At 43.4% G+C, this 27,695-nt stretch overlaps 1 protein-coding gene and 1 non-coding gene across 6 annotated transcripts in view; one reads left to right on the top strand and one right to left on the bottom strand.

Moving 5' to 3' along the window:
- Window positions 1–4,455: 4,455 nt before the first annotated feature.
- On the bottom strand, window positions 4,456–4,526 carry trnag-gcc. Its single transcript has one exon. It is a non-coding gene; the product is annotated as a tRNA-Gly (tRNA).
- Window positions 4,527–4,610: 84 nt separating this feature from the next.
- The window catches only part of tmem144 (transmembrane protein 144), a 48,663-nt gene continuing 25,578 nt past the window's right edge, over window positions 4,611–27,695 (top strand). The window contains exons 1-5 of one of the 5 annotated variants that reach the window (XM_033018419.1): window positions 4,611–4,808; window positions 16,003–16,134; window positions 19,190–19,387; window positions 20,643–20,765; window positions 24,724–24,823. In XM_033018419.1, the coding sequence (XP_032874310.1) occupies window positions 4,622–4,808; window positions 16,003–16,134; window positions 19,190–19,387; window positions 20,643–20,765; window positions 24,724–24,823 (740 nt within the window). In that variant the 5' untranslated portion in view covers window positions 4,611–4,621. Of the gene's footprint in view, window positions 4,809–5,632; window positions 5,803–6,130; window positions 6,156–15,997; window positions 16,135–19,189; window positions 19,388–20,642; window positions 20,766–24,723; window positions 24,824–27,695 lie in introns of those variants that run through there. The other 4 variants (XM_033018427.1, XM_033018434.1, XM_033018445.1 and 1 more) reach the window with 4 other exon arrangements.

Below are 27,695 nucleotides of genomic sequence, written 5' to 3'. Positions count from 1 at the left end.
TATCATCCTCCATGAAGGTCTGAAGAAGGGTCCTGACCCAAAACATCACCTATCCATGTAATTCACATTAGCTGCCTGACCTGCTGAGTTACTCCAGCATTTTGTGTTTTATTCAAGATTCCAGCATCCTTCCCCGAAACGTCGCCTATTTCCTTCGCTCCATAAATGCTGCCTCACCCCCTGAGTTTCTCCAGCATTTTTGTCTACCTTCGATTATCCAGCCTCTGCAGTTCCTTCTTAAACTGACCCTGTCTCGTCGCTCAGCATCTTCTCTTTATACTAGTTATCTTCCCTCTCGACTTTCATTCATGATGCAGGATCTCGAAACGAAATGTCATCAATTTATTTCCTCCCACAGATGCAGCCTGACCCATGGAATCCAGATTCTAGCAGCTGCAGTCACTTGTGTACCCCAATCCCATGTACACTCATTTAGTTTAATAACATCGTGCTCAGCTTGTTGTCAAAAAGTTTCTGTAAATGCAAACTGCCGACAACATAAGGTCATAAGGTCATAAGTGATAGGAGGAGAATTAGGCCATTCAGCCCATCACGTCTGATCTGCCATTCAATCATGACTGATCTATCTCTCCCTCCTAACCCCATTCTCCTGCCTTCTCCCCATAACCCCGGACACCTGTACTAATAAAGAATCTATCTATTTCTGCCTTAAAATTATCCATTGACTTGGCCTCCACAGCCTTCTGTGGCAATTAATTCCACAGATTCACCACCCTCTGACTAAAGAAATTCCCCCTCATCTCCTTCCTAAAGGAACATCCTTTAATTCTGAGGCTATGGCCTCTGGTCCTAGACTCTCCAACTAGTGGAAACATTCTCTCCATATCCACTTTATCCAAGCCTGTCACTATTTGGTAATTTTCAATTAGGTTCCCCCTCATCCTTCGAAACCAGCAACTACAGGCCCAGTGCTGGCAAATGCTCATCATTACAACCTCAATAGGCTGAGTTGCACTTCATAACATTACTTCCACTTCATGAACCCACTTTGACTCTGTAACTCCTATTATTATTTTCTAAATGTCCTACAATCACTTTCTTAAAAATCGATTTCAGTATTTGTCCTGCATGTGACAAACAGTTCTATATTTCCCTCTTTTCTCTTCCCTGCTTCCTTAAATAGTAAAGATATATTTGCTATTTTCTAAGCTGTGTGAAAGATTTTAGATTAGTTAGATTAGTCTTCAGTAGCTGCCTTGAGTGAGTCAGTTAGTGAGAAAGCAAGATGATCAGTTGGCATTGCTACTCATAAGAAATAAGTGACAAGTGCCACTGGTGGTTATTCTTCTTTTCCTTCCGTAGAGGTGATCACTCAAAGTTATAGATGACCTATATCACTACCATTTCGTTTTCCAATTTGCTGGGTCTAAAGTGGCCAATGATGCCAATTTAGGACCAATAGCTTCTACCGCAGTAGGGTAGGAGGTGCTTGGAAGTGCTGGTTAATTTGGGAGGTGTTATGCTTCTTATACCCTTTATACTGGGCTTCCCTGTCCTCCTGGTGCATGGACTCAAGGTCTCCAATGTTACCTGAATCTTTCTTGGACATTTTGAGTGATAATGGATCAGGGTTTCCACAAGTTGGTGTGGAGTTTCTCAAAAGCTGCAATTTACTTTCAGATGGTTTCTCACTGTAGGATAGTTAAATTTCAGGAAAAACAGAAAATGTTCAATCCATCTTAATTTTCCAGAATCAAGATCATCCTAACTTCAAAGGTAGACACAACATGCTCAGCGGGAAAGGCAGCGTCTCTGGAGATAAGGAAGGGGTGACGTTTTGGGCCGAGACCCTTCTTCATCCTAACTTCAGTCATCCTAACTGAGGTCCATCACAAAATCCCGGAAAAATGGTTCAGTTCCCATATAATCAGAAACCTCATCTCTGTAAAGGCAAACATTGATGATGAAATTCAACTTCAGTGCAGCAGAATAGCTTCAGGCAACCTGAGGTAATACATTGAGCAAATCTTCCTAAGGCGAGTATATATATAACACAATATATATGTTTAAAAAATACAATACGTTTTCGTACTTAATTGGTTTGATTAAGATAAGGTTATTGTAATGTGAATAAAAATTATACCCATTTAACTCCAATGGTCAGACACGTCATTCACATATTAACATAGAAACATAGAAACATAGAAATTAGGCGCAAGAGTAGGCCATTCGGCCCTTCGAGCCTGCACCGCCATTCAATATGATCATGGCTGATCATCCAACTCAGTATCCCGTACCTGCCTTCTCTCCATACCCTCTGATCCCCTTAGCCACAAGGGCCACATCTAACTCCCTCTTAAATATAGCCAATGAACTGGCCTCGACTACCCTCTGTGGCAGGGAGTTCCAGAGATTCACCACTCTCTGTGTGAAAAAAGTTCTTCTCATCTCGGTTTTAAAGGATTTCCCCCTTATCCTTAAGCTGTGACCCCTTGTCCTGGACTTCCCCAACATCGGGAACAATCTTCCTGCATCTAGCCTGTCCAACCCCTTAAGAATTTTGTAAGTTTCTATAAGATCCCCTCTCAATCTCCTAAATTCTAGAGAGTATAAACCAAGTCTATCCAGTCTTTCTTCATAAGACAGTCCTGACATTTCAGGAATCAGTCTGGTGAACCTTCTCTGCACTCCCTCTATGGCAATAATGTCCTTCCTCAGATTTGGAGACCAAAACTGTACGCAATACTCCAGGTGTGGTCTCACCAAGACCCTGTACAACTGCAGTAGAACCTCCCTGCTCCTATACTCAAATCCTTTTGCTATGAAAGCTAACATACCATTCGCTTTCTTCACTGCCTGCTGCACCTGCATGCCCACTTTCAATGACTGGTGTACCATGACACCCAGGTCTCGCTGCATCTCCCCTTTTCCTAGTCGGCCACCATTTAGATAATAGTCTGCTTTCCTGTTTTTGCCACCAAAATGGATAACCTCACATTTATCCACATTATACTGCATCTGCCAAACATTTGCCCACTCACCCAGCCTATCCAAGTCACCTTGCAGTCTCCTAGCATCCTCCTCACAGCTAACACTGCCCCCCAGCTTAGTGTCATCCGCAAACTTGGAGATATTGCCTTCAATTCCCTCATCCAGATCATTAATATATATTGTAAATAGCTGGGGTCCCAGCACTGAGCCTTGCGGTACCCCACTAGTCACTGCCTGCCATTGTGAAAAGGACCCGTTTACTCCTACTCTTTGCTTCCTGTTTGCCAGCCAGTTCTCTATCCACATCAATACTGAACCCCCAATGCCGTGTGCTTTAAGTTTGTAAACTAATCTCTTATGTGGGACCTTGTCGAAAGCCTCTGGAAGTCCAGATACACCACATCCACTGGTTCTCCCCTATCCACGCTACTAGTTACATCCTCGAAAAATTCTATAAGATTCGTCAGACATGATTTACCTTTTGTAAATCCATGCTGACTTTGTCCAATGATTTCACCACTTTCCAAATGTGCTGCTATCCCATCTTTAATAACTGACTCTAGCAGTTTCCCCACTACCGATGTTAGACTAACTGGTCTGTAATTCCCCGTTTTCTCTCTCCCTCCCTTCTTAAAAAGTGGGGTTACGTTTGCTACCCGCCAATCCTCAGGAACTACTCCAGAATCTAAAGAGTTTTGAAAGATTATTACTAATGCATCCACTATTTCTGGAGCTACTTCCTTAAGTACTCTGGGATGCAGCCTATCTGGCCCTGTTAAAAACAACAAATGCTATTTATGTTATGTTCGCATCCGTGTGAAGAAAAACAGAGCTATATTTCAGGTCGAAGACTAATCATCAGAACTGGGAAAGTCTACCTTTGATTTTTTTTTTAGCATCTGCAGTTCTTTCTTAAACATCAGAACTGGGAAGGAGACAGATGAAACGTGTTAAGATGTAGGGGAGTTGTGGAAGGTGGGGCCAGGTTATCGAGGGAGATATCAAGTAGAGTAAAATATGGTGATAAACAAGATTATCTGGTCTATGGGTTAAAGAGAGAAGTCAGAAAGTGAGAACAAGACAAAATAATGTTGCAGCTGTAAAATGCATAGAAAGTCATGCTGAGCAAGTCTCGCCAGCGTGTCAGAGCTCCCAGAGAAAGTGAAACAAGGGATGGGATTAGGCTTCATCTCTTCCCACAAATGCAGTCTGACCTGCTATTTCCAGCATTTTCTGTATATGTTGTTTATATTTCTACTATTTGCAGTTTATTTTTGATTTTTGATATAATTCACGTCCGACACCAAACTCCCGACACAGACATAAATGTGTAACCCCATCGTTGCTGGCTACTGAGAGTGGAGAAAGGTAAACGTATTTTAATGAGCCTCTAAAGATTGGGGCAATAAAATAAGCAAAAGGATAATATGTTGAATAAATACATTTTCAATTATGTTTTCTCACTTTTACACACAGTTACAGAAAAGAACAGGAAAACATGATTGCATTGGCCGGGAATCGAACCCGGGCCTCCCGCGTGGCAGGCGAGAATTCTACCACTGAACCACCAATGCATGTGAGTCACAGCCTATTCTAACGTAGTAGAGCTTGAAGCAGAATCTGCAATCGATGGAGTTTGAACGATTGGGAAGAGCGCCCGCGGTCTTTGATGTCACAGAAGATAGACACAAATTGCTGGAGTAACTCAGCGGGACAGGCAGCATCTCTGGAGAGAAGGAATGACGTTTGGGGTCGAGACTATTGCTCCACTTTAATACCACGGGATGACTGGGAGGAGGGCGACCGCCAGTCGAATTCAGGAAGAAGAGGGAGCAGATCGTGCGTATGCTTTGCAGGTGTTAATCAAAACTAATGTGGATGTTAGAAATCAAGAGACGGAGGAAAGAGGTGGAGCGTTCAAAAGGCTCCCGTAGATACCCCAATGGGGACAACAGGGTGCAGCGTGCAGGATACAGGGCGCAGGGTACAGGATGAAGGGTGCAAGATACAGGGTGTAGGATACAGGGTACAGGGCACAGGATACAGGGTGAAGGGTGCAAGATGACAGGGCGCAGGATATAGGGTGCAGGATACAGGGCGCAGGATACAGGGTGCAGGATACAGGGTGAAGGGTGCAGGATACAGGGCGCAGGATACAGGGTGAAAGGTGCATGATGCAGGGTGCAGGGCGCAGGATACAGGGTGAAAGGTGCATGATACAGGGTGCAGGGCGCAGGATACAGGGTGCAAGGTGCATGATACAGGGTGCAGGGCGCAGGATACAGGGTGCAAGGTGCATGATGCAGGGCGCAGGATACAGGGTGCAGGGCGCAGGATACAGGGTGCAAGGTGCATGATACAGGGTGCAGGGCGCAGGATACAGGGTGCAGGATACAGAGTGAAGGGTGCAGGATATAGGGTGCATGATACAGGGTGCATGATACAGGGTGCAAGGCGCAGGATACAGGGTGCAAGGTGCATGATACAGGGTGCAGAGCGCAGGATACAGGGTGCAGGATACAGAGTGAAGGGCGCAGGATACAGGGTGCAGGATACAGAGTGAAGGGTGCAGAATACAGGGTGCAGGATACAGGGTGCATGATACAGGGTGCAGGGTGCATGATACAGGATGCAGGGCGCATGATACAGGATGAAGGGCCCGGATCGCGTGAGGGAGCCGATGGTCACGTGGAAGAAGCGGTTGGGCGCGTGAGGGAGCCGGGAGACAAGAGACACGGACACGGACACGGATACGGATACGGGCAGAGCCAGGGACAGGGACAGGGACAGGGTTGCGGACAAGAGACACGATCAGAGTTACAGTCACGGTCAGGGACGGGATCACGGTGAGTGAGTGAGTATCCGTGGAGAAGCCGGGATGTTGTGGCAGTGAGTGTGAGCGGGCCCGGCAGTGTTGAGGAGGAGCTGCCTAACCTGGCGACTCACACCTGCCCGCCCTCTGAAGACGGTCACAAACTGCTGGAGTAACCCCGCGGGACAGGCCCATCTCTAGAGAGAAGGAATGGGTGACGTTTCGGGTCGAGATCCTTCTTCATCACCGATCCCTTCTCTCCAGAGATGCCGCCCGTCCCGCTGGGTTACTCCAGCATTGATGTTGTGTCTATCTTCGGTTTAAACCAGCATCTGCAGTTCTTTCCTACACAGCGGAAACTACAGGCCGGTTAGCCTGACTTTGGTGGTCGGTAAGATTTTAGTCAATTATGAAAGATGAGGGTACGCTGCACTTAGATGTTCACGATCAAATATGCCGGTCAACATGGTTTTGTGAAGGGAAGATCTTGCCTGACGGATCTGCTGGAGTTCTATGAGGAAGTTAACAGCAGGACAGACAGAGGTTGGTGTTATTTACCTAGACTTTCAGAAGGCCTTCATAAGGTGCTGCACGTCAGGCTGCTAGGGAAGATGAGAGCCCATGGTATTAAAGGGAAGATACTAGCATGGATGTGTTCAAAAGGGAACTGCAGATGCTGGAATATCGAAGGTACACAAAATTGCTGGGGAAACTCAGCGGGTGCAGCAGCATCTATGGATAGATCCATAGATGCTGCTGCACCCGCTGAGTTTCACCAGCAATTTTGTGTACCATACTAGCATGGATAGTGGGTTGGCTGGATGGCAGAAGGCAAAGAGTTGTGATAAAAGGCAATTTTTTAGGTTGGCTGCCAGACACTAGTGGAGTTTCGCAAAGGTCGGTGCTGGGCCACGTCTCCACGTTGTATTAATGATTTAGATAGGGGGATTGAAGGCTTTGTGGCCAAATTTGCATTTGATGCTAGGATAGTTTTGTGTAGTTTAGAGATACAGCGCGGAAACAGGCCCTTCGGCCCACCCGGTCCGCGCCGACCAGCGATCCCCGCACATTAACACTGTCCTACACCCCCTAGGGACATTTACCAAGCCGTTTATCCTACAAACCTGCACATCTTTGGAGTGTGGGAAAACCCACGCAGGTCGCGGGGCGAATGTATACACCTCGTACAGACAGCAGCCGTAGTCAGGATCGAACCCGTGTCTCCGGCGCTGCATTCGCTGTAAGGCAGCAACTCCACTGCTGCGCCAGCGATAGGTGGAGGGGCAGGCAATGTAGAGGAAGCATGGACTCTGCAGAAGGACTTGGACAGGTTAGGAGAGTGGGCAGAAAAGCGGCAGATGAAATTCAGTACGGAGTCATACATTTTGGTAATGAGAATAAGGGTGTAGATTATTTTCTAAATGTAGAGAGAATCAAGAAATCGGAGGTGCAAAGGAACTTGGGAGTGCTGGTGCAGGACTCCCAAAAAGTTAATTTGCAAGTCGAATCGGCATTAAGGAAGGCAAATAAGGAAGTCAAATTAGCTCTAGGGGCTAGTGGAGTCAAGGGATATGGGAAGAAGGCAGGCACGGGTTATTGATAGGGGACAATCAGCCATGATCACAATGAATGGTGGTGCTGGATCGAAGGGCCAAATGGCCTCCTCCTGCACCTATTTTCTATGTTTCTAATGCTAGCATTTTACAAGACTGATCCCAGGAATGAGTAGGTTAACCTATGTTGAACGTTTGTCGACACTGGGCCTGTCATCGCTGGAGTTCAGAAGAAAGAGGGGGGGCCTCACTGAAACATACAGAATAGAGGATGTTTCCCTGAGTGGGAGAGTCTTGGACAAGAGGTCATAGCCTCAGAATTAAAGGACATTATTTTAGGACGGAGATGAGTATAAATTTCTTTAATCAGAGGGTGGTGAATCTGTGGAATTCTTTGCCACAGAAGGCTGTGGAGGCCAAGTCAGTGGATATTTTTTAAAGCAGAGATAGATAGGGTCTTGGTTAGTACAGGTGTCAGTGGTTATGGGGAGAAGGCAGGAGAATGCGGTTAGGATGGAGAGATAGATCAGTAATTATTGAATGCAGGAGTAAACTTGATGGGACAAATAGCCTAATTCTATTCCTATCACATAACCTAGTGATCTATATCAAGAGGACTGGAATATAAAAACAGATGTAATGCTGAGGATCTATAAGTCACTGGTCAGGCCGCATTTGGAGTACTGTGAGCAAATTTGGGCCCAATACCTGAGGAAGGATGTGCTGGCTCTGGAGAGGGTCAAGAGGAGGCTTACAATATTGATTCCATGAATAAGTAAGTTAGCAGATGATGAGTATTTGACAGCACTGGGCCTCTACTTGCTGGAGTTTAGAAGGTTGAGGGGAGACCTCATTGAAACTTACAGAATAATGTAAGGCATAGATAGAGTGGGTGTTTTCACTGGTGGGAGAGTCTAGGACCAGAGGTCATAGCTTCAGAATTTTTACAAAGGAGGCGAGGAGGAACTTCTTTAATCAGAGGGTAGTTAATCTGTGGAACTCAGGGCTGTGGAGGCCAAATCAGTGGATATTTCTAAAGCAGAAATGAATTTGGGAAATGAATTTGGGACATGAGAAGCAACTGAAGCACCCAGACGAAACCCACGCTGTCACAGGGAGATTATGCAAACACCACACAGACAACACCCAATGTCATGATTGAACCTTGGTCTCTGGTGCTGTGAGGAAATTGGAGTGTTGTAAGATGGAGTGAAGAATATTGGCATTAAAGTCATGTTGTTATCGAGGAGATCTTTGAAGTGCTCCTTCTTGCAGTTGATTTCCTCACTGACCTTGGATCATAGCTTCAAATTGGGCCTTTTGATGATTGGGCTTTAAATGCTGTTGGCACCTCAGAAGCATCTGTACGTAGTAATTATGACACAGATGCAGGATCTCCTGTGCCTTCTGCATTGTATGAAATATCTGCAAAACTAAGGTCTGCACAGCACTGCAGATTCCCCACATCCTCCAAAACAAAAGCAGTGAAGAACACCATGAGACCATTTTCAATAACATTTCAGCAAAGACAATTAAATTAGGCAGCTCAGCCTTCGGCCATCTGAGGGATAGAATATCGTAAGATGAAGATCCTTTTCCTCTTGTATGCACCAGTAAGTGATTCAAAACCTTTGAAATCTATTGAAAGGCTAAGTGAACAAATGTAGCCTTCTCCCATAGGTCAACATTACCAGGTTCTAATTGCAGCTGATCCATTGCACCGTGTGGCGCCATCAGCGATGGCAGCCTCGCCAACGGTCTGTCTGTTTTTTTTGGTCTTTTTTGTTATTTTTAGTGTGTTTTAAAAAGTATGTGTTAATGTTCTCTGGTTTGTTTTATGTGAGGGGTGGGGGAGGGGTTGGGGGGAAACTTTTTTCAATCTCTTGCCTTGCCAGAGATACGATTGTTTTCCGGATCGTATCTCCAGTCGCTCTACGGCCTAACATCATGGAACTGCTGGCCTTGCTCGGGACTGACTTTGAGCCCCACCGCGGGGCCGTGGACTTGCCATCGGACCCTGTGATCTCTTGCCAGGGATCGATGCTCCAATCGCGGCCTGCGGATTCCAACATCGAGGAGCTCGCAGTCTCGGGTTGAGACTGATTTTGGGAAACTCCAAAGTCGCAGAAGGTTCGACCAGCTCCTACCTGGGATCTGATCTCCCGCTAAGGGGAGCTGAGATCCCCCCCGATGCTGGAGCTTGATTGCCCCGACGAGTAGGGCTCGACCGCCGGCTGCGGGAGCTAAGATCGTCCCTTCAACGGAAGGTTTGAGTGCCCCGACTGCGGGAAAACAAAGAAGGGAAGAAGATTGAACGTTTTTGTTGCCTTCCATTACAGTGAGGAATGTGGGGGAGTCGCTATGGTGGATGTTCTTGTTAAAAAATTATTTGGATGTCTTGTTGCTCTTTACTGGTATGACTATGGCAAATCAAATTCCTCGTATGTTGGAAAACATACTTAGCTAATAAAGTACTATTATGATTATGAATGGGTCACTTTGCTCGCACACCCCATATCAACCTCTTGAAACAGGCATTTTGAGATTGTTCATGCCAGATTATCAGAAGGATAAAATAATTGCTTTAGGATATTTTCAAAGCCACCTTGAAATAATCGTAACAAATCTTATTGATTTATGGAGAGTCTGAATCCGAGCAAAAGAGAGGAAGGTCACCCAGCATTCATTGGAAGTCCAGCGGGAATGGCAGAAAGAGTGCACCACCTCACACTTTTCACGTGCACCCTCACCCCTCCGTTCCCATCCAGCGTCTCTTGTCCCAACCGCAGCAAAGTTTGTTGATTCACTGTCATCTCTTCAAGCACCCTGACAAGAAGTGCAATGGAAACAAATACTGCTTGATTCTGGACTGACTAAGATGATTGCAATATGACTCATTCTTTGTGTATTAATCAAACATCTCAATGATGTGCTTTCTAAACAATAGAAGCTGCTGGTACCTACCATGATTAATATTTATGACAATTGATACACTAGCTTTAGGCAGGAAGCAAATATGAGACGAATGAATATTGCAAAGTCTATGTGTGTTTCTCTGCATTGCATTTACCTTCATGAAAACGAGTGTCTTGCATCAGCATCGTTAAATTGTTTCAAGTTACTGTTTTTTCACTTATTGCTCATCAGCTTTGTGACATGTTTTAAGGTTAATTATTTTTATGATTGTGATTGTAAAACCCTTCAGGGGAGTCATTGTTCTCAAAACCTGTGCAGATCAGCTGAACATTTTGCCGACATTTTCAACCTCTCAATAATGAGGTCTGGTTCCCACCTGCTTCAAGAAGGCATCAATAATACTGATGCAGAAGAAGAGCAGGTGACATGCCTCAACCACTATCGGCCGGTAACACTAACGACCGTGGTGATGAAGAGCTTTGAGAGGTTGGTTATGGTGCATATCAACTCCTACCTCAGCAAGAACCTCGACCCATTACAATTTGCCTACCGCCATAACAGGTCAATAAAGGATGTGATCTCACTGACTCTCCACTCTGCACTGGACCATTTGGACAATAAAAACACATATGTCAGGCTGTTGTTGATAGAATACAGCACAGCATTCAATACCAGCATCCCTTCCAAGCTGGTTACCGAGGAAGAGTCTGTGTACCACGTGTACATGGAGTGCGTGAGGCTGCAGCCACTGTTTGAATACCTAAAGGGGCTGCTCCTTGCCTTCTGGCTGCATTTTTCACCCACTATCCTCATCTTTGGACACCCTGTGCGTAGGGGAGAGGGTAGGGCTGAAGATGTCCTGGTTGGGTTGCTCCTGGGCCTGGCCAAGCTGGCCATCCGCGAGTCAAGGCGCCAAACGGTGGAGGGCTCTACCCGAGCCGGCTGCCTGCCCCTTTTCCGGGGATACGTCCGTGCCGGGTGCGGTTAGAAAGGGAATACGCACTGTCCACGGGCACATTGAGGGAGTTGCGGGATCGCTGGGCTCCGCAGGGTGTTAAATGTATCCTCAATAAGGATTGTATCATAACTGTATAATAGTTTATTATGAATATATGTTTGTATTGTATTATGGTGGTGGGTTCTGGCTTGTTTTATTGTAGTGTAAATATTATTTTTTAATAATTGAATACATTTTTTGATTTAAAAAAAAGCTGGTTACCAAGTTCACGGAATTGGGTCTCTGCACATCTTTCTGAAACTGTATCCTTGACTTCCTCATCATCAGACCACAGTCTGTTTGAATTGGCAAAAATACTTCTTCCTCAATAAAAATCAGCACCTCAAGGCTGTGTGCTCAGCCCGCTGCTCTACGCACGCTATACTCATGACTGTGTGGCTGGACACAGTGCAACTCCATCTTCTGGTTCACCGACGATACCATAGTTGCTGGACGAATTACAGATGATGATGAGTCAAGAGTATAGAAGTGTGATCGATTGGCTGACCAAATGGTGCCAACATACCAACCTGGCTCTCAATGTCAGTAAGACCAAGGAACTGATTGTGAACTTTGGAAGAGGAAGGATGAGGACCCACAAACTTGTCTATATCAACAGGACGATGGTGAAGAGAGTCAAAAGCTTCAAATTCCTGGGTGTGCATATTTCTGAAGATCTTTCCTGGACCCAGCACACTGGTGCAAATCATAAAGAAAGCCCATCAACGCCTCTACTTCCTGACAAAACTGCGGAGATTCAGTATGTCAGAGAGGATTCTCTTGAACTTCTACAGGTGTACAGTAGAGAGCATATTGACTGGTTGCATCACTGCGTGGTTCGGCAACTTGAATACCCAGGAGCGAAGAAGACTGCAAAAAGTTGTAAACACTGCCCAGTCCATCATGGGTTCTGACCCTACCATCAAACGGGATTTACCAGAATCACAGCCTCAAAAAGGCAGCCAGCATCATCAGAGACCTACACCACCCTGGCTACACCCTCATTTCACCCCAACCATCGGGAAGAAGGTACAAGAGCCTGAAAAATGTAACGTCCAGGTTCAGGACGCACTGAACTTTTAAAAACCGTTTATATTGTTTACAGTATACTATGTTTACATATTGTCTTGTGCTGCTGCAAGTAAGTATTTCATTGTTCTATCTGGGACATATGACAATAAAACACTCTTGACTTTACTTAAGCTTCAGCATCGAAAATTGCCTGAAATACTTTTTTTCATGTATTATACGCAAGGGATTTTCAATGTAAAACATTTTTGTTTTCAATCACCTTTTCCCCTTCAATGTTTATTTCTCCGCTTTGCACAAAATTCACTATTAAATCAAGTACTCAAACTCTCACTTATTTGTCTTTGCCTGTTTATTTTACCATCATTAGTCACTGAAGGTTCACACTTGGCATCATGTTTGGCACAAACATTCTTGACCACGGGGCCCATTCCTGTGTTGTACTGTTCTATGTAACACAACATGAAGATATTTGAACACAAACATTTTAAGCTGAAAGATGATGACATCCAGGAGCCAACATTTGTCAGCAAGAAAGTGTTTTAAAAATGGTTGAGATTATTGTCATTATAATTACGTTCTTGCTGCACTTCCTTTTCCTATTTGCTCTCCAGTTACTAAAACTCAGTTTCTCTTCCAGTTTCAGCAACTTGGCATGCATTTAAATAAAACCGCAATGGCAATACTACTGCATGATTGATGTCATCTGATGTCCTCCTACAGCAAGAACTTAATTATTAATGACAATAATCTCAACCATTTTTTAAAACACTTTTTTGCTGAGTATGAAAGAAAGTTTGCGGGAAATATAAAAACTGACTGTAAAAGTTACTATAGGTATGTAAAAAGGAAAATAAGACAAATGTAGGTCCCTTACAGTCAGAGACAGGTGAATTTATAATGGGAAACAAGGAAATGGCAGAACAGTTAAAACAAATACTTTGTTTGTGTCTTCCTTAGTGAAGACAGAACCAATCTCCCGGAAATACTAGGGGACCGAGGATCTAGTGGGAGGGAGAAACTGAAGGGAATCCACATTAGTCAGAAAATGGTGTTAGGTAAACTGTTGGGACTGAAGGCAGATAAATCCCCAGGGCCAGATGGTCGGCATCCCAGAGTACTCAAGGAGGTGACCCCAGAAATTGTGGATGCATTGGTGATCATTTTCCAAAGTTCTTTCGACTGGATCAGTTCTTGTGGACTGGGTGGCCAATGTAACTCCACTTTTTAAGAAAGGAGGGAGAGAGAAAACGGGGAATTACAGACCAGTTAGCCTTACTTTGGTAGTGGGGAAGATGCTGGAGTCGATTATTAAAGATGTTATAGCATTGCATTTGGAAAGCAGTGATGGGATCAGTCAAAGTCAGCATGGATTTAGGAAGGGGAAATCATGCTTGACTAATCTTTTGGAATTTTTTGAGGATGTAACAAGTAGAATGGATAAGGGAGAGCCAGTGGATATGGTGTATCTAGACTTTCAAAAAGCCTTCGTCAAGGTCCCACACAAGAGATTAGTGTGCAAAATTAGAGCACAGGGTATTGGGTGGTAGGGTATTGACATGGATAGAGAACTGGTTCGCAGACAGGAAGCAAAGAGTAGGAATTAACGGGTCCTTTTCAGAATGGCAGGCAGTGACTAGTGGGGTGCCGCCAGGCTCGGTGCTGGGACCCCAGTTGTTTACAATATATATTAACAATTTAGACAAGGGAATTAAATATTACATCTTTATGTTTGCGGATGACACAAAGCTGGGTGGCAGTGTGAGCTGCGAGGAAGATGCTATGAGGCTGCAGGGTGACTTGGATAGGTTACGTGATTTGGCAGATGCAGTATAATATGGATAAATGTGAGGTTATCCACTATGGTGGCAAGAATAGGAAAGGCAGATTATTATCTGAATGGTGTCAGATTAGGAGAAGGGGAGGTGCAATGAGACCTGGGTGTGCTTGTACATCAGCCACTGAAAGTAAGCATGCAGGCACAGCAGGCAGTGAAAAAAGCCAATGGCATGTTGGCCTTCATTGCGAGAGGATGTGAGTTAAGGAGCAAGGAAGTCCTACTGCAGTTGTACAGGGCCCTGGTGAGACCACAACTGGAGTAGTGTGTGTCATTTTGGTCTCCTAATTAGAGGAAGGCCATTATTGCTATTGAGGGAGTGCAGTGTAGGTCCACCAGGTTAATTCCCGGGATGGCGGAACTGACGTATGGTGAAAGGTTGACTGGGCTTGTATTCGCTGGAATTTAGAAGGATGAGAGGCGATCTCATATAAACATAACATTCGTAGAGGATTGGAAGGGGTAGATGCAGGTAAAATGTTCCCGATGTTCGGGGAGTCCAGAACCAGGGGTCACAGTTTAAGAATAAGGGGTAGGCCATTTAGGACTGAGACAAGGAAAAACTTTTTCACAGAGAGTTGTGAATCTGTGAAATTCTCTGCCACAAAAGGCAATCAATGCAAAATCACTGGATAGTTTCAATAGAGAGTTAGATTTAGCTCTTAGGGCTAAGGGAATCAAGGGATATGGGGAAAAAGTTGGAAAAGGGTACTGATTTTGGACGATCAGCATTGATCATATTGAATGGGTCGAATGGCCTACTCCTGCACCTTTTCTATGTTTCCAAGTCAATGCTGGCTGCCTTGCCAAGTGGCTGCCTCGCCAACAGTCTGTCTGTCCTTTATTCCTTTTTGTTATTTTTAGTATGTGTTAAAAAAGTTTTTTTAGCATTCCTTGGATTGTTTTTTGTGGGAGGTGGGGGGAGGCTTTTAATCTCTTACCTCGATGGAGATGCGGTTTTCTTTCCATATCGTATCTCTGTCCGCACTGCGGCCTAACATCGTGGAGTTGGCAGGCCTTTCCTGGGGACTGACGGGCACTCCAAGCCGCGGGAGTCTGTGGGACTTTAACATCGCAGAGCTTGCGATCCCATTGCCGGGGATCGAAGCTCCAACTCCTGTGGACTTTAACATCATAAAGCCCGCGGTCTCTGGTAAGAAGAGGCCGACTCGGGAGCTCAAAGCCGCGGAGTGAGTTTCAACCGCCGTTAAGCAGGAGTTTCGATCACCCCGACGGGGGCTTCGATCGTCGGCTGCAGGGGCTTTGATGCCCCGTCTGTGGATGGTTTGATTGCCTAACCCCGGAAGAACAAAGAGGAAGAAGATTGAACTTTATTGCCTTCCATCACAGTGAGGAATGTGGAATCCACTGTGGTGGATGTTTACGTTAACTTTTATGTGGTTGTGTGTCTTGGTGCTTTTCACTTAGTATGGCTGTCTTGTAACTCAAATTTCACTGCTCCTTAATTGATACATGTGACAATAAACTGACCTTGGAATCTTGAAGGTAATGGAGATGCATAGAGTCTCTCGCCCAGAGTAGGTGAATCGAGGACCATAGGTTTAAGGTGAAGGGAAAAAGATTTAATAGGAATCTGAAGGGTAACTTTTTCACACAGAGGGTGGTGGGTGTATGGAACTAGCGGCCAGAGGAGATAGTTGAGGCAGGGAATATCCCAACATTTAAGAAACAGTTAGATAGGTACATGGATAGGACAGGTTTGGTGGGATATGATCCAAACGCGGGCAGGTGGGATTAGTGTAGCTGGGGCATGTTGGCCCGTGTGGGCAAGTTGGGCCGAAGGGCCTGTTTCCACATTACATCACTCTATGACCCTATGATGCTTAATAATATTTAAAAACAAATTGTAAACCCCTTTGTTAATAAATGTTTTGTTTGGTTTCAGGTATTTTTCATCTTGTGCTACACAGATTTGGCCAAATGGACAACTGGGCATTTTTAGCAGTCGTATATAGCATTAGCCTCACTTTTGTAATACCAGCCATCGGCTGTGAAGAAAATAGTGATATCTCTTCAGGTAAGTAGAAGAATGAACATAACTGATGCCACTGTGTTAACAGAGCTTCTGATCACAGGACACTGAGAGTTGACTGATTCCACCTGACTTCCACCTGATGTGAATCAATCAGAGCAGCCTTAGCTAACATCTCATCTCCTCCCTAGTATGAACCATAGTATGAAGCAGACTGGTACTACGGTGTGTAAGTCATGGATGATAATATGGATATGTTTTACGTTTCCATGATATTTCTGTAGATAGTGCCTACCAACTCACCTCACCAATTCCCAGGAAGCTATATATCTATGGTCAAGATACCACCATGATTGTTGATCCAATTTAAACAGTTACAATGTTGTAGATTTCTGTTTTTGTCTTAGGTTGGAAAGGATCTGGGTATTCTTAAGCCCCTGTCCCACTTATGCCCCTGTCCCACTTAGGAAACCTGAACGGAAACCTCTGGAGACTTTGCGCCCCACCCAAGGTTTCCGTGCGGTTCCCGGAGGTTGCAGGTGGTTGCCGGAGGTTGCAGGTAGTGGAAGCAGGTAGGGAGATTGACAAAAACCTCCGGGAACCGTACGGAAACCTTGGGTGGGGTGCAAAGTCTCCAGAGGATTCCGTTCAGGTTTCCTAAGTGGGACAGGGGCATTAGCGTAATTTTGCTGATGTTCCTTCCTGCCAACAGAGAGGTTATCCATTTGCTTGCCTAAACTTGAATTGAAGCCTTGAACATTTTTAACAGAAGTATACCAGCACAATATAACATACTATCAAATGACTATTGAATTGCTTTTTAAATTTTGAAAAGTATTACGAATATCAAAAAAATAATTAAGTAATATGGTTAGGTTTGTACTAGAACAATGTTGCATTAAGTCTATAGTAGTTATGTGTTAACAGTTCTACATTAGTGCATAGAAATAATTCCCAACTGTTATGAGTTATTCAATTTCTTCAATGGTCAACTAAGCATTTGTTGACACGTTATAAGTAGGCTTGGCATCTATCTTCCCTAGTTCTGAACCACTTGACAGTTTGGGTCCATGTTTTAGCTCCCATGTAGTACTGGGCCACCTAGACTAGATTCCATCAGCCACAAAGTCTGCTAGACTTGGATTTCATCTCCTTCCAGGTGCTGAGCCTCTCAAATAATTATTGGGTCCATATTGCAACCTACACTGATACTGAAGCACTTGGAGCAGACGTGTCCATGCTGACCAAGATGCTTCATCAACGCTAGTCCCACCTGCCCCCGTTTGACCCATATCCCTCTTAGCCATTCCGATCCATGTACCTGTCCAAATGTCAATTAAATGATGTTACAGTATCTGCCTCAACTATCTCCTCTGGCAGACAAAAATGCTGGAGAAATTCAGCAGGTGAGGCAGCATCTGAAGAACTTCATCTGAAGAAGGGTTTCGACCCGAAACATTGCCTATTTCCTTCGCTCCATAGATGCTGCCTCACCCGCTGAGTTTCTCCAGCATTTTTGTCTACCTTCGATTTTGCAGCATTTGCGGTTCCTTCTTAAACGTCTCCTCTGGCAGCTGGTTACTTATACCCACCATCCTCTGAGTGGAAAAGTTGCCCTTAGGGTTCCGATTAAATCTTACCCCTCTTGCATTAAACCCCTGTCCTCTGGTTCTTGATTCCCCTACCCTGGGTAAAAGACTTTACATTCACACTATCTATTCCCCTTGTTTCAGGTTCCACTGTAAAATTGTTATGTTCTATCCATTTAAATAGTACTTGGTAATATGGACAGTGTGGGGAGGGAGAGAGAGAGAGAGAGAGAGAGGGAGAGAGGGGGGGGGGAGAGAGAGGGGAGAGAGAGAGGGGGGGAGAGAGTGAGAAAGAGAATGGGGAGGGGGAGAGAGAGGAGAGGGCGGAGAGAGAGGGGGGAAGGGGGAGAGAGAGAGAGAGGGGGGGAGAGAGAGAGAGAGAGAGAGAGATGAGGAGAGAGAGAGAGAGAGAGAGAGAGAGAGAGAGAGAGAGGGGGGGGGGACAGAGAGAGAGAGAGAGAGGGGAGGAGGGCGGGGCAACAGCCCAAGCGAGGCACGGAGCGATCTGAGGACGGTGAAAAGCAGCGGGGGGACCAACCGATCGTGGCTTCCGCAAAGGTAAGCGCACCCACCAGCGTGACAGAGCCGGGCCGGGCCGGGGGGGAGACAGACGTTCGGGCCTCCCCGGAGAGGAGGTCGTCCCCTGTGAAGGGTAGAGGAGAGGAGAGAGAAGGAGGGAGGACAGAGGGAGCAAGGAGGTGAGAAGAGGAGGGGGGGGGGAGGGTGGAGGGGAGCCGGGCGAGTGAGTGCGCTGCGAAATGCGGAGACAGAAGCGGCTTCTGACTCTCTGGAAACCCACAGCTGGAATGAGTGCGCAGCGGATGGGAGGGGCGGGCTTCACGAGCTGCGCCGACAGTGAGGAGAACCTCGTTCAGCGCGTGAGCGATCTGCAAAACAAAGATCCTATAGCTGAGCGCAATTCTAGGATCTTTGCTGCAGGACATTCTCGTTCTTTCTGCGCCTTTTGAAGAAGGTGGGTGGAGTAACGTACCTCGTTAAAAACTGCGCATGCGCATTGACAGCAGCTGCATTAATCCACAGCGGCGGGGGGGGGGGGGCAGGAGGCCGGTGGGCCTTGATCGTCAGCAGCTGGCGCTTAATTTTCTCTCAATTTGCCTTGAAGATAATAATTTGATCAGATTGCGAATTCTAAACCAGTTTGGATTTCGATTCTCATTCTGATATTTGGATTTTTTTTTAAATGATGTACTTTTTCTAAAACCAATCAGAACTTATAACAAATAACATTTAAAATTAACTTTAATATTCCATTCAAAAGGAACCAGGAAACAACTGCTTCTCAGATCCATTCTGATGGCTCAAATGTAGGGATTTGTCTGGCGAGTCTTTTGAAGATAGAAATGTTGTATAATGGTGAAGTGTTACCTGAAACCTCTGCAACATTGGTGAGGTGTCAAATCTAATAGGAAGATAACATTTGTGTTGTTTCCCTTTGCATTGTGCAGAGCCAATGATGCATCACTTATCCTGAGAGATTTATGTTTTTACAGATGACTGGAAAAGCCCCAATGTCACAGCTGTTCACTCTTGGGATCAGGCCTCATTTATCGTACGAATGTATAGCAGCTCAAACCAAACATCTGGACAAAATGGAAGTAATTTGGCATTTGGATTTGCTGCCTGCGCCATTGCTGCTGTGCTTTTTGGAAGCAATTTTGTTCCTGTAAAGAAGTTTGATACTGGCGATGGTAATTGTATACTGTACCTCTGCTCGCTTTGTAGTGTCTATTGCTAATGCTGTTCAGTTAATTAGCACCAAAATTATTTTGAAAACTGTCTGCAAACTATAACTGTTACATTGAGAAATCCACATACTATTATACATTCATTTTCTACCAATCTCCACTACAGTAATCAATGAAATTCGTACATTTATTGTACAGCTAAAACATTTCTACAAAAGTCTTTCAAAATCTAACCTATCAATTCTTTATAGAATCTTGTCTGTCTCAATAACATTCAAATTCTTCAAAACCCCCGAATTTATGGAGGCATTAGGTCATTGAGTTCATGCAGGCTCATTACAGAGCAATGTATTCAGTCCATTGCCTCACTTTTTTTTGCAGAATATCTTCAAATGGTTTATCCTTTAAACTCTGTTTCCAATATCCAATTCGTAAATCAAAATAACCTGTGGTCCAAACATTGACCCTTTGGTACTAGCACTGGAGAACTTTGAATGCTGTCCTCTACAATGAGAAGCAGGAATTTTACACCTCTCCCTATTTTCTACCTTAAACCATTTTGTTTTTAAATCCATGAATTGACAAACCAAACTTTTGTGTGAAATGTCAAATTCCCTTTTAAAATCCACATTGGGAATATAAGAATTAGAAGCAGACGAAGGCTATCTGGCCCTTCACGCCCATTCTATTATTTATTAAGATCAGTGATTGTGCGGCATGGTGGCGTAGTGCTAGAGCTACTGCCTTACAGCGCCAGAGACCCAGGTTTGATTCTGACGACGAGTGTTTGTCTGAACAGAGTTTGTACGTTCTCCTCATGACCTTCATGGGTTTTCTCCGAGATCTCCGGTTTCCTCCCACGCTCCAAAGGCGTACAGGTTTGTAAGTTAATTAGTTTGGTATAAATGTATAAATGTAAAAACAATTGTCCCTTGTGTGTGTAGAGCAGTCTTAATATGTGAGGATCTCTGGGTTATTAAGTGTCCAGTCCTACTGTGTTTTAATTATTGCCAGTGCATCATATTCCCACATAGCCACTTTGTATATTCACTCATCAACCTTGTACGTCTTCCACATATGTATTTACACACATTCTTTGTATTTCTTACAATTTCACTGAAAGATTTAAAAAAGGAGAAGATACTTTTTTTATTGGAGAATGATGCATCGGCATAAACATAAGGACAGTGAAGGTGTTGGAGTGTGAGTATGCAGGGGAAGAGAAAAGTAAATCCAAATCTGATTATTTTTCTTTTAGGGTTGTTTTTCCAGTGGATTCTTTGTGCGGGAATATGGATTGTGTCTCTTCTTGTCAACTTAATTTTGAAGTGCCCTACATTCTGGCCTTTTGCCATGATAGGAGGTTTTATATGGGCAACTGGTAAGTGCTGTCTGTTTCCTATTAAAAATCTTGTGTTCACTAAAACAAATATGTGTGTCAGGTAAATGTAGTCTTTCTCAATACAATATTTGATATCTGTTAAATGTATGGGGCCAAAGTTTGTCAAAATTAATGTAGAGGTAACTTATTGAGTCTAAAGAAGGGTCTCGACCCGAAACGCCACCTTTTCCTTCGCTCCATAGATGCTGCCTCACCCGCTGAGTTTCTCCAACATTTTTGTTTACCTTAGAGGTAATACTGTTCACTCTTATTTGTGCCCGTCAGACCGGATCAACAGTTTAACTCCACGCCATGGCTGGGAACAGTTGTTTTTATTCGCTTCTATATTTCTCCTAAATTGTGGCCTTGTGCAACAGGATTTCCTACTCAATCCTCCAGCTTATTGATCAGGCTACCTATGAGTGTCAGAAGCTGCTTCTAGATTTCCTAACCCTTTCCCTTCTGAACAGAATGTAAATTAGGGTTAATATCCAGCTCTTGATCTTCAAAATGTAAATGCTCTATCAACAATGTGATATGTTGATTCCTTCCATCAATTTCCTGCGCAAAAAAAAAATACTCTTTTGCATCAGATATAAATTGCTAGAAACATTAAAATGTTGGTGTTTCCAAACTTGATTCTCTCATAATCCAAAGTTTATTCCTATTATTAGCAATGTTACAAAATTTTGAGATTTTAAAAATCAAGTCTGTAATTTATCCCATCAGATAAAGCATAAAAATAAGTTTAATTTGACACCTAATTCACTTTCATATCTCAAGTATTTAAAAAGTTATGGCCATTTTCATACTCGGAAATGAGCATCTTGTTCCCTATTGATTTTCTATGGACATAACAAAAAAGCTGTGATCTTGAACAGTCAAAAGCCCATAACTTTCTTAAAAATTAAGAAAACTGAATGAAATTTTCAGTTATCATAGATTGAAGCATTCTGAAACAAATATAAAATAATCTTACTTGGATGACCTGAAATTAAAGCATATAATTAGTTAGTTACCTAATTGTAGCTAATTTCAGACTTCAATTACTAGATCTAAACATCTATCCATTTCTTAATAAATGATTAACATTTTTAAATAGCCTAAATGTCCAAATAATATTCACAAATAATTCACAATAAAACATGATTTTTAAATCTCATTTACATTAATTTATAGGCCAAATGGAAGGAATTTAGTGTTCAATTGCTGTAAATAAATGCCCATTTAAATCAGCTTTCTAGTGGGTCCCTGTGGAACGCGCTGGTTTAGAACGTTCACATTGCGGTAGATTTGTGCCCCAAATGCCGAGAAAAATACTGCGCGATATAATTTGCCCAAATTGAGCTACTCGCAATATTAAACTTTGTATAAAGAGATCTTTAGAAGCCCTTTTTAATGTAAAAATATACAGCCTAACTTCAGCTGTTTGCTTTATGAGACTCTGCGGTTGCTGGCGGTCACGGGTTTAGAGATTGATTTTTAAACTACTATAACTATTTTACGAGGCCTTTAAAACTAATAATAGCTTTTGCGACGGGGTCTTCCAGCGATTTTTCGTTAATAATTAACTAGGCTGAACATCTTCGATTTGAACAGCCTAGAGAAAATCGCGTTTTAAACCCGCCCCCTCTAAACGGCGCCAAAATCGCACACACCCGTAGCGGCAGATTTTCAAAGACGCTTCAGGTAGGCTTTGCAACATACCTACTATTATTATGTATCTGACTTGCCATGGAATTCATCCATCGTAAATTCAATTACCTCAAAGTCCCTCGCTATTTCACAATCCGTCAGTCTGGTTAAGAAAATTCAATTGTTATCTTCTTTCTTTCGCTATGACATTAGCAACTATATATGTAAAACACTTTTTTTTAAGTTCAAAAGTAAATTAGCAGACATGACTAAATGGTCTCAATGAAGAAAAATACGTGAGTGGTACTCTGCGGACACAGTCGGCTAAAAGGCCTTTTATGTTATAATCATCCTGTGAACTTCATATGTTGAATTTTATTTATTTATACATTTTATTTTGTTAAATTTTATTAGTGACGTCTGCCCATTTTACCAGCCTGCCCACATTCATCCAAAGTTAGTTACTACTCATCTCATTTTTTGTATAATTTTTTTTAATGCTTTTTATAAATCCTAAATTTATACTCCATTTGCTAAAATCCACTTTATGGGCACATATATAAAAGATAAGTAATAATTGTGATATTAGCTCTAACTAAAACTGATCAATTGCTTAAAAGGGCTGCGGCAACCTAATCCGCGAGTTTAGAAGAGTGTCTTCGACCACTGTCCTTTCGTTGTTAAAATTGCTTTTGTATTTGACAAAAGCATACATTTAAGCAGTTTTAAAAATGAATATTCTTTCAATTAAAACAGTTGTCAAGCAAAAAATATTTTAACAGTTAATTCCAACATTTATTTCACAAAATCTTTTCATGGCAACTAATTTTCCACCAAGCTACTTTGAACATTATCCTCCTAAACTATGCCATAGAGTAATAGAGGTATACAGTGTGGAAACAGGCCCTTTGGCCCAACTTGCCCACAACACGCAACATGTCCCAGCAACATTAGTCCTACCTGCCCTCTAAACGTGACCTACCCTGTCTAACTCTTTCTTAAATGTTGGGATACTCCCTAACTCAACTACCTTCTCTGGCAGCTTATTCCGTACATCTATCACCCTTCTTGTGAAAAAGTTACCCCAATGCAACCCATTCCCCAATGCAATATTACACTACTGGAGGGAGGGGGGGTGTGGAGGAGGGGGGTGTGGGGGGGTGGGGGAGGCGGAGTGTGGGGGTGTGGGGGAGGCGGGGTGTGGGGGAAGGGGGGGTGTGGGGATAGGGTGGTGGGGGAAGGTGGGGATGGGGGGACTCGCACTGTGCTCACCCCGCACATTCAGCTTTCGGCCTCATGCAGCAGATCCCGGCCCCACTCTGGCTTCACTCAGAGGCTTCCGGTTCAACTCAGCAGCTTCCGGCTCATCGTGCTGGACGCTGCAGAAGCAGCCCGCAGGCTGCTCACTCTCCGCAGGCTGCACACTTTGAGCTGCTGACTCTCCACGAGCTGCTGACTCCTCGCGAGCTGCTGACTCTCCGCGAGCTGCTCAACACACTGCGCCCCGTCAGCTTTTTATTCTCCTCGCCGCGTTATTGACAGTGGGTTCCGATAGTGCCGTTTTTTACGATTTTTAAACCTTCATAACTTTTGTACTATTTCACCGATCGAAACAAAACTTATTTGAATTGCAGCAGAGGAGGATGGTCAGTAAGGTGGTGAAAAATCGTAGAGCTATGGGGGATTGTTTTTGCGCAAATTTAAATACAACGCAAACCGGAAGTGGTCAAGATGAGAGTTTTAGTAATAGTATAGATGGTATGCAGCAGATGCCTTTACTTCCTCCAGGTAAATTAGAGTATACAAAAGAAGATTTTCTGGAGTGCTTAAGTAGATGGTCAGAGTTAGAATAAAACTCACTATCTTGGATCAACCTCTTTCAGAGCATGAATTTGATCTCAGGCCTAGAATGCAGAGTACTATTTGAGGGGCAAATTTTAGAGGCGTTCCGGGTCAAGTTTTTTAAACTGAGTGTGGTGGGTGCCTAGAACAAGCTTCCAGGGAAGGATGGTGCAGGCAGATATAGTAGAGGCATGTAAGAGGTATTTAGATAGGCACATGTATATGTGCAGGCAGATGAGGTTAGTTTATTTTGGCACTATACCCGGCATGGACATTGTGGGCTGAAGGCCCTATTCCTGTGCTATACTTTTTTTTATGTTCTATGAAGTGCAATCATCAGGTAAACCCATTGACCCAATAGGCTGCAGAGCTGTCCATCATACAGAAATGGTCAGTAAATCTCAGTTCAAGTTTTACTGTGTTGAGAAAAATGAGGCTGAATTAAATAATTAATATAATGATTGCCTATCTTTGTTTTTAGGGAATATAACTGTTGTTCCAATTCTGAAAACTATTGGTTTAGGCCTTGGAGTTTTAATCTGGGCAGCATTTAATCTCTTGATGGGATGGGCAAGTTCTAGGTAAGTCCAAATAGTCAACTTCCTTGTCTTATTGCAGTATCACTTATTTACTTTGATTTGGAAGATATAATTGCAGGTTTAGAATCCTCATAAGGAGATGGAGGATATTTTCCAGCTGTTGCTCAATCATTCTGAAATTTTGATATTAGTCTATTTCAAAATTCTCCATGGGTTCAATTTTATTGAAGGTTCTTAACAAAGCACCTTCACTGCAGCTTTGTCGATTGAGTAGCCACATAGCCAGCCACATTGATCCGTCTGAAGAAAAGTCCCGAACCGAAACGTCACCCATCTATATCCTCCAGAGATGCTGCCTGACTTGCAGAGTTACTCCAGCACTTTGTATTCTACGCTAGGTTCCAACATCTGCAGTTCCTTCAGCATCTAAACAATAACAGGACAATCATTTTCTTACACTGATGTAGACTGACTTCCAATTTCATGATTAGGTGGAGATGAGAAATGTCTTTTATTCTACTGAGAAAGACACATATTGGACCTAATCTTCCTGTGCTAAGCTCTCTGCAAAGAATTGCTAATCGCCCTCCATGACCAATAGGTGAGACAGAGCAGGTTCTGTACTGTGTATCTTTAGGAATTGGTTCTGGAATCTTCTGGGACCCTCTGCTTGTCTTGCGTCAAAGGCAGAAAAACAGAACCATTTAAAAACTATTCAAATTTAAATATTAATGATATTTTTTAACTTGTTTGTTTAATTAAAGCACATAATTAACAACATTACAACAAGTAAAGTCAGTAAAACAATTATCTGTATGTAATATTTTCCACAAGGTTAGTGCCTCATTCAAATGAATGGGGGATGGAATAGAGCAGGAATTACCACTCTAACTATATACCACACTACTTAAATCACAGCTTGAGTACTGCATACACATTTGGTCATTGTTTAATATAAGCGATGTGAATGAACTACAGAAGGTACACATGGTTTAGTGAGAACATTTCCAGGATTGGAATATTTTAGGTTTGAGAAAAGTTTTGGTAAGCTGGGGTTCCTTCCTTTGGTTCAGAGGAGGCTGTTGAGAGAGTTAATTGAGGTGTACAAAATGATGATGTGTATAGGTAGGGTAAATGGGAAAGACCTGTTTTGTTAGCAGAGGGATCAAAATCATGAGCCATGGATTTAAAATAATTGGGAGGAAGGTTAGAGGGGAGATGAGGTGTTGCATTACAGGGTGGTAGAATTCTGAAAGTTACTATTTGAAAGGGTGGTAATTCTCATAACATACACCAGTAAATGATACGTGGATGTACATAAATAGCCATGACCTGCAGAACTATGGACACAATGCTGGAAGGTGGAATTAGGTTTGTAGGCTCTTTGTATACCAGCGTTGGAACAACAGACCAAATGTTTCCCATGGACATGAAATGGAGCTGGCAGGCTGGTAAAGGAAAATCCTAAGAGATTCTACGAGCATATTAAGAGTAAAATGGTGGAGTAAAAGAGTAAGATCAGCATGGCCATCTTTGTGTACAGTCACAACTGATGGATGAGTTAGTAAATGGATGTTTCAACAGTTTTTACTGAGAAGATCATAGAAGCTAAGGAACTGAAGCATAGGAGTTGTGATGTTTTAGATGACTAGTGGTGTTCCTCAGGTATTGGTGTTGGGTCTGTTACTCTTCATGTTGTATATTAATGATTTGGATGAAGGAATTGATGGCTTTGTGGATGATACAAAAATAGGTGGAGAGGCTGGGAATGTTGCAGGATTCCCAAAAGGTTAATTTGCAGGTTGATTCGGCAGTAAGGGAGGCAAATATAATAGCATTCATTTCAAAAGGACTAGAATATAAAAAGAAGGAATGTAATGCTGAAGCTTTATAAGGCGCTGGTCAGACTGCATTTGAAGTATTGTGAGCAGTTTTGGGCTCATATCTGAGGAGTGATGTACTGGCATTGGAAAGTGGTCCAGAGCAGGTTTACGAGAATGCTCCCGGGGATGTTTAGGTTAACATATGATGGGCGTTTGATGGCTCTGGGCCTGTACTCGCTGGAGTTTAGAAGGATGAAGGGGAAATCTCATCAAAACTTACCAAATAGTGAAAGGCGAGTGGGCGAGTCTAGCATTTGGGGAATAAAAGCCTTTGTATCAGAGATACCTTTAGAAAGAAGATGAGGAGAAATTTCTTTAGCCAGAGGGTGGTGAATCTGTGTAATTCATGACCACAAACAGCGGTAGAGGCCAAGTCATTGGGTATTTTTAAAGTGGAGATTGACAAGTTCTTGATTGGTAAGGGTGTCAAAGGTTATGGGGAGAATGCAGGAGAATGGGGTTGAGAGGGAACGATAGATCAGCCATGATTGAATGACAGAGTGGATTTGATGGGCTGAATGGCCTAACTCTGCTCAATGTCTTATGTTCTTATGACCATATATGATCATGTTTTGCTGGTTTCTTCAGACCATGTGGCAAACTAGGGAAAAATCAAAAATATCTGTGGCCACAGGTGAGTTCCCAGAAGAATAGAGGGTGGCAAATATTGTGACGTTATTTGAAAAGGGCAGCAAGGACAAGCCAGGAAACTAAAGGCCAGTGACCCTGATGTCAGTGGTGGGAGAGTTTGTGGAGGGTATTCTTAGGGACAGGATCTACAAGCATTTGGATAGGCACGGCCTGATTAGGAATAGTCAGCATGGCTTTGTGTGAGAAATTGTTCTCTCCAATTAGTTTTTTTAAGGTGTCACAAAGAGGATTGATAAGGGCAGGGCAGTTGGCGATGTCTATATGGACTTTAGTAAGGCCTTTGACACGATCCTGCATGATAACGGAAAACAGACACCAATTTGTCACACTAAGGACTGAAAATCATTGAAAATCAATAATGAGCACAATCTCCATGGAAA

This window comes from Amblyraja radiata, chromosome 1, assembly GCF_010909765.2.
Source record: "Amblyraja radiata isolate CabotCenter1 chromosome 1, sAmbRad1.1.pri, whole genome shotgun sequence".
NCBI classification, from domain to species: domain Eukaryota; kingdom Metazoa; phylum Chordata; class Chondrichthyes; order Rajiformes; family Rajidae; genus Amblyraja; species Amblyraja radiata.
Note: the sequence above shows the minus strand (reverse complement) of the source record. Positions and strands in the feature narration are given on the sequence as shown.